Source organism: Terrapene carolina, unplaced genomic scaffold (assembly GCF_002925995.2).
Source record: "Terrapene carolina triunguis isolate 2854851 unplaced genomic scaffold, T_m_triunguis-2.0 Scaffold24261, whole genome shotgun sequence".
Lineage (NCBI taxonomy): Eukaryota > Metazoa > Chordata > Testudines > Emydidae > Terrapene > Terrapene triunguis.
The window spans coordinates 1-4,685 of NW_020688612.1; the positions used below are offsets into that span (position 1 = coordinate 1).

Below are 4,685 nucleotides of genomic sequence, written 5' to 3' on the forward strand. Positions count from 1 at the left end.
CTACCATTCACAGACTGGGATGCAACTTCTATAATATGTTATGCCAGTGGTTCTGAAACTGAGGGTTGTGACACCACCACCCCCAGGGTGTTATGTGGTTATTACATATGTCACAAGCTGACAGCCTCCACCCTCAAATGCCGCTCCACCTCCAGGATTTATAATAGTGTTAAATATTTTTTAAAATGTGTTTTTAATTTATAAGGGGGGGGGTCACACTCAGAGGCTTGCTGTGTGAAAGGGATCACCAATACAAAAGTTTGAGAACGACTGTGTTACACTGACAGGTTTCAGAGTAGCAGCCGTGTTAGTCTGTATCCGCAAAAAGAACAGGAGTACTTGTGGCACCTTAGAGACTAACAAATTTAATCTAATAATTTTGTTAATCTCTAAGGTGCCACAAGTACTCCTGTTCTTTTTGTGTTACACTGACATCACTATATCTAATGCATATTCAGTAGGGTTCCCCCTTCCCCTTATTTGTGTTTCCTCATCCTACTAATATTGATGTGTCTTTCTTCTATAGGTTAGTATATTAATACATGTAACTACCATTTCAGCTCATCACCCCTTGCTTAAGCAGATTTGCAGTTATTACTTCCATGTTCGTTGTGGAAACACTTACTGGAACATTCTAGCTCCTGCCATTGTGCAAGCTCTTCTTAGTTCCCAAAATCTAAAGGTAACGGCTGATCTGTGCCAAGGGTTGCAGCCTACTTAACCGCACTTATGCTAACTAATGCTTCAGCTAATATCTTACAGGATACAGGCCTGTAGGTTTCTTGCATTACAGCTGAATATAATGAAAGCAGCTAAATATAATGAAGGTAAGGAACTGAATATAGTAAAGGCAAGCTAGCCCTATGAGCTACACCAGTCCCCACTTCCATGGGATATTTGGAAGACTATCGATATCAGGAACTCGAAAAGGGCAGTCAGGGCCAAGGGGCAAACCTGAGTCTAGGAGTAGCAAAGAGTTCATAGTCAGTTCCAGGCCAGGGTCAATACCGAGCGTCAGAGTCCAAGTCAGATTTCAGGGTCCGAGTCAGGAGGAAAAGTCCAAAACAAGCCACAGTCAAGCCAGGAGTTCAAGAACATAGAGCCAGAACAGTCATAGCAACTACAGAAGATCCATACTGTTGCCTGGACACTTCCCAGAGCACCCCTTGGGTTTATAAAGGGCAAGAAGCAATCAGGCGCCGTGGGGCTATCTGCCTATCAAACGCTTGGGGTGGAACTTCTCATGGTCTGTCTCCACAGCAGTCATGGGAAGTGGAGTGCAGGCTGATTACAGCTGCTGCTGTGTAGTAGTTTGGATTGGTTAAGTGCCTAATACCTCTGCAGACCTGTGTTCTGGACCCATTGGTCTTAACCTTCAAATAAATAGAAATAAGAGTCTTGGTCTGGTTTAGGGTTTTTAAGTCACTGGGAGAATTAATAGGATTTGGGCGCCTCCCTTACAATCCTTTCAAATCCCAAACTTGATCTCTCTAACAACCAGGGTAAATCTTTGTTGCTCACATAGGCTGAACTGAGTGTTTTCATTGTAAATTGCTTTTTAGGTTTTCTGAAGACACAAAACCAAACAAAAACCCGACACATGTATAGAATAAGAGTCTATGGATGTGACCTATTACTCTGCCATGGCCCAAGGCCCCATTTGGGACCTCAGGACTGCAAAACCTAGCTAGGCAGGTTGGGACAGAGTGGGAGTAAGGGGTGTAGCAATGGGGGGTGGTCAGAGTGGAGGTGAAAGGTGTGGCCATTTTACACTTGATTCTAACCAATAGGGAGGAAATGGTTGCAAATCTGAAGGTGGAAGGCAATTTTGGGAGAAAGTGCTTGTGAAATGATAGATTTCATGACTGTAAGAAAAAGAAGGAGTTCTGCAATTTCATATCTGAGTTTCTTTAGGACTCTTGGATGAATGACACCTGGTCCTTGTGACTAATTACTGTTTAATTTATCAATTTGTTCCAAAACCTCCTCGATCGACAGCTCAGTATGGGACAGTTCCTCTAATTTATCACCTAAGGTGAAGGGATCTCCCACCCATCTTCTGCAGTGAAGATTAATGCAAATAATTCATTTAGCTTCTCTACAACAGCAATGTCTTTCCTGAGTGCTCCTTTAGCATCTTGATCATCCAATGGCCCCACTGATTGTTTGTTTAGCTTCCTGCTTCTGATGTACTTAAAAAAAATGTGCGGTTAGTTTTTGTGTCCTTAGCTAATTGTCCATCAGTTAGTCCCTGACTATGTGAGCAAGAACAACGTAGGCAAACATCTGAGTGAGAGAAAACTCGGTACCGCCTCAGAGCCCTGACCCATCCCATCCAAGATCCTATCTCCAACTGTGGCCATCTCTGATGCTTCAGAGGAAGGAGACAAAAAAAAATCCCCTCCCAGAATACATTGGTGGGAGGAGGCAGGATTCCTTCATGAACCGTGGTGTCTGGCTGAAACCCTGAAGCATGTCCTTTAGGAACATAAGACATAAACCAGAAGTGAGGCCCAGGGTTGCTGAGCCCTGCTCCCCACCATCACACCGTCATAAATTTATCCAAATCTTTCTTAAAACTAATTAATTTGTGCATCCCTACAGCTCCTATGAGAAGGTTGTTCCAGAACTTCATCCTTCTGAGGGTGAGAAACCTTTCTCTAATTTCCAACCTGAATTTGTTCATGGTCAATTATATCCATTTGATTTTGTGCAAACAAGGAGACAGAATTAGGAACATGAGCTCTGGCATAACCTTTTTCCCAGTGGTTATGGTACTTATCTCAGATGTGGGAGACCCCTACTTCAAGTGTCTGAGATGGAGAAATGACTGAAACAGGGATCTGTCCCCTCCCATGCATATGCCCTTGCCACTGCGTCATGGGATATCTCTCTCAATTTCTCCTGTTCAAGACCCTTTGTGAGTCTAACTCCAGCACCCATTGGTTCCAATGGAGCTATGCTGATTTATACACGCTGGGGATTTGGCCAATTTACTTCAATGGATCTGCACTGATTTAGACCAGAGGAGGATTTGGCCCAAAGTGCCATTCTCTGAGCTGAGAATGTCCCATACACTAGTTACTCACAAATCTATGCTCTCTGACTTAAAAAAAGAAGAGAGAGAATCAACACTAATTGAGAAACCTGAATTTCCACAATATATTCCTTAGAGCTGTTTTCACCTCCTTGTTTTTCAGGCTATAGACGATGGGGTTTAACATGGGGGTCAAGATGCTGTACTGGATGGAGAACATTTCATCCAGAACCACAGAGGAGACTGAGCTGGGTTTTGTGTACTGGAGAAAACCTGTCACGTACAACAAGCCAACCACAATCAGGTGGGAGCTGCAGGTGGAGAAGGCTTTACGCCTGCCCTCCGCAGAGCGTATCCTCAGGATGGTGGAGATGATGTGAATGTAGGAGATTAGGGTGAGGAGGAAGGAGCTCAAAGCAAATACCAAAGCAGAAATAAGTAGCACCACTTGATTGGTGAGGGTGTCAGTGCAGGACAGTTGTAACAGAGGAGGGAGCTCACAGCTGAAATGGCTGATTTGATTGGGCCCACAGAAATGCAACTTGAGGGCAAAAATTGTATTAAGAAGGGCATAGAAGAAGCCCATGGTCCATGCACCACTAACCAGCTGAACACAGATCCCTTTCCTCATTGTCTCCACGTAACGCAATGGGTCACAGATGGCAGCATAGCGGTCATAAGCCATGGCTGAGAGAATGAAAATTTCAGCACCAGCCAAGAGGATAAAAAGGAACATCTGGGCAATGCAGCCATTGACAGAAATAGTTTTGTGCTCTGCTAGGAAGTTCATCAGCATATTAGGCACCGTGACTGAGGAATAGCAGATATCAACAAAGGATAAATGGAAGAGGAAGAAGTACATAGGGGTGTGAAGGTGAGAATCAGCTCTTATCACCACCATGATCACTATGTTACCACCCAGAGTGATTAGGTAAATAACTAAGAACACCAAGAAGAGGAAAATCTGCATCTGTGGGTCACTGGAAAGTCCCAGGAGGATAAATTCGGTCACCGTGGTTTGATTTTTCATTGACATTTATTCAGGAAATCTGTGACCTGGAAGACCAGAAAAAAATGAAATTAACACTTATCATAAAAATAAACGGAAAGAGTATGTGGAGATCATCTGTTCCATAAGATGAACGTAAAGAGAGTCCTATTCAATTCTGTAAAATGTGTAGACTGAATTTAGAGAGAGATGGCAGATGGCATTTGTGTGTTTTAAATAGACAAAATAGGCTGGATACACAAAAGGACTTAGGCGTCTAAAGTGGCAGTTAGGTGCCAAAGTCCCAGAATCAGGTCCTACTGGTATTCACAAATAACCTTCTCAGCTCTGACTAAGGGATAGTATGATGTAGGGCCCCCTCAGTCTCTCCTCTTGAAGCTGTTCCTCTATGAATAAATCATAAAAGAGGCAGTGCAGGGTTACTGTATACTTCTGCATCCGGGGTGAGTATTCTAGCCACCAGGCTATAGAGGAATTTATGAATTTATTCTCTCTCTCTCTCTCTCTCTCTGCAATCTGTCCTTATGACTTCAATAGAACTACAGCTGTGTTACACCAGCATGGGAACTGCCAGATTGGCTGCAATCAAACTATGGCCAATTTACAATAGCTGGACATCTGGCCAAATCTATGCAAATA

General features: G+C 43.4%; 1 protein-coding gene across 1 annotated transcript; it reads right to left on the reverse strand.

The window, feature by feature from the left end:
- Positions 1 to 3,134: 3,134 nt before the first annotated feature.
- On the reverse strand, positions 3,135 to 4,073 carry LOC112123356 (olfactory receptor 2F1-like). The gene has a single exon (XM_026662204.1). It carries the CDS (start codon positions 4,071 to 4,073, stop codon positions 3,135 to 3,137), a length of 939 nt encoding a protein of 312 aa, XP_026517989.1.
- Positions 4,074 to 4,685: the final 612 nt, after the last annotated feature.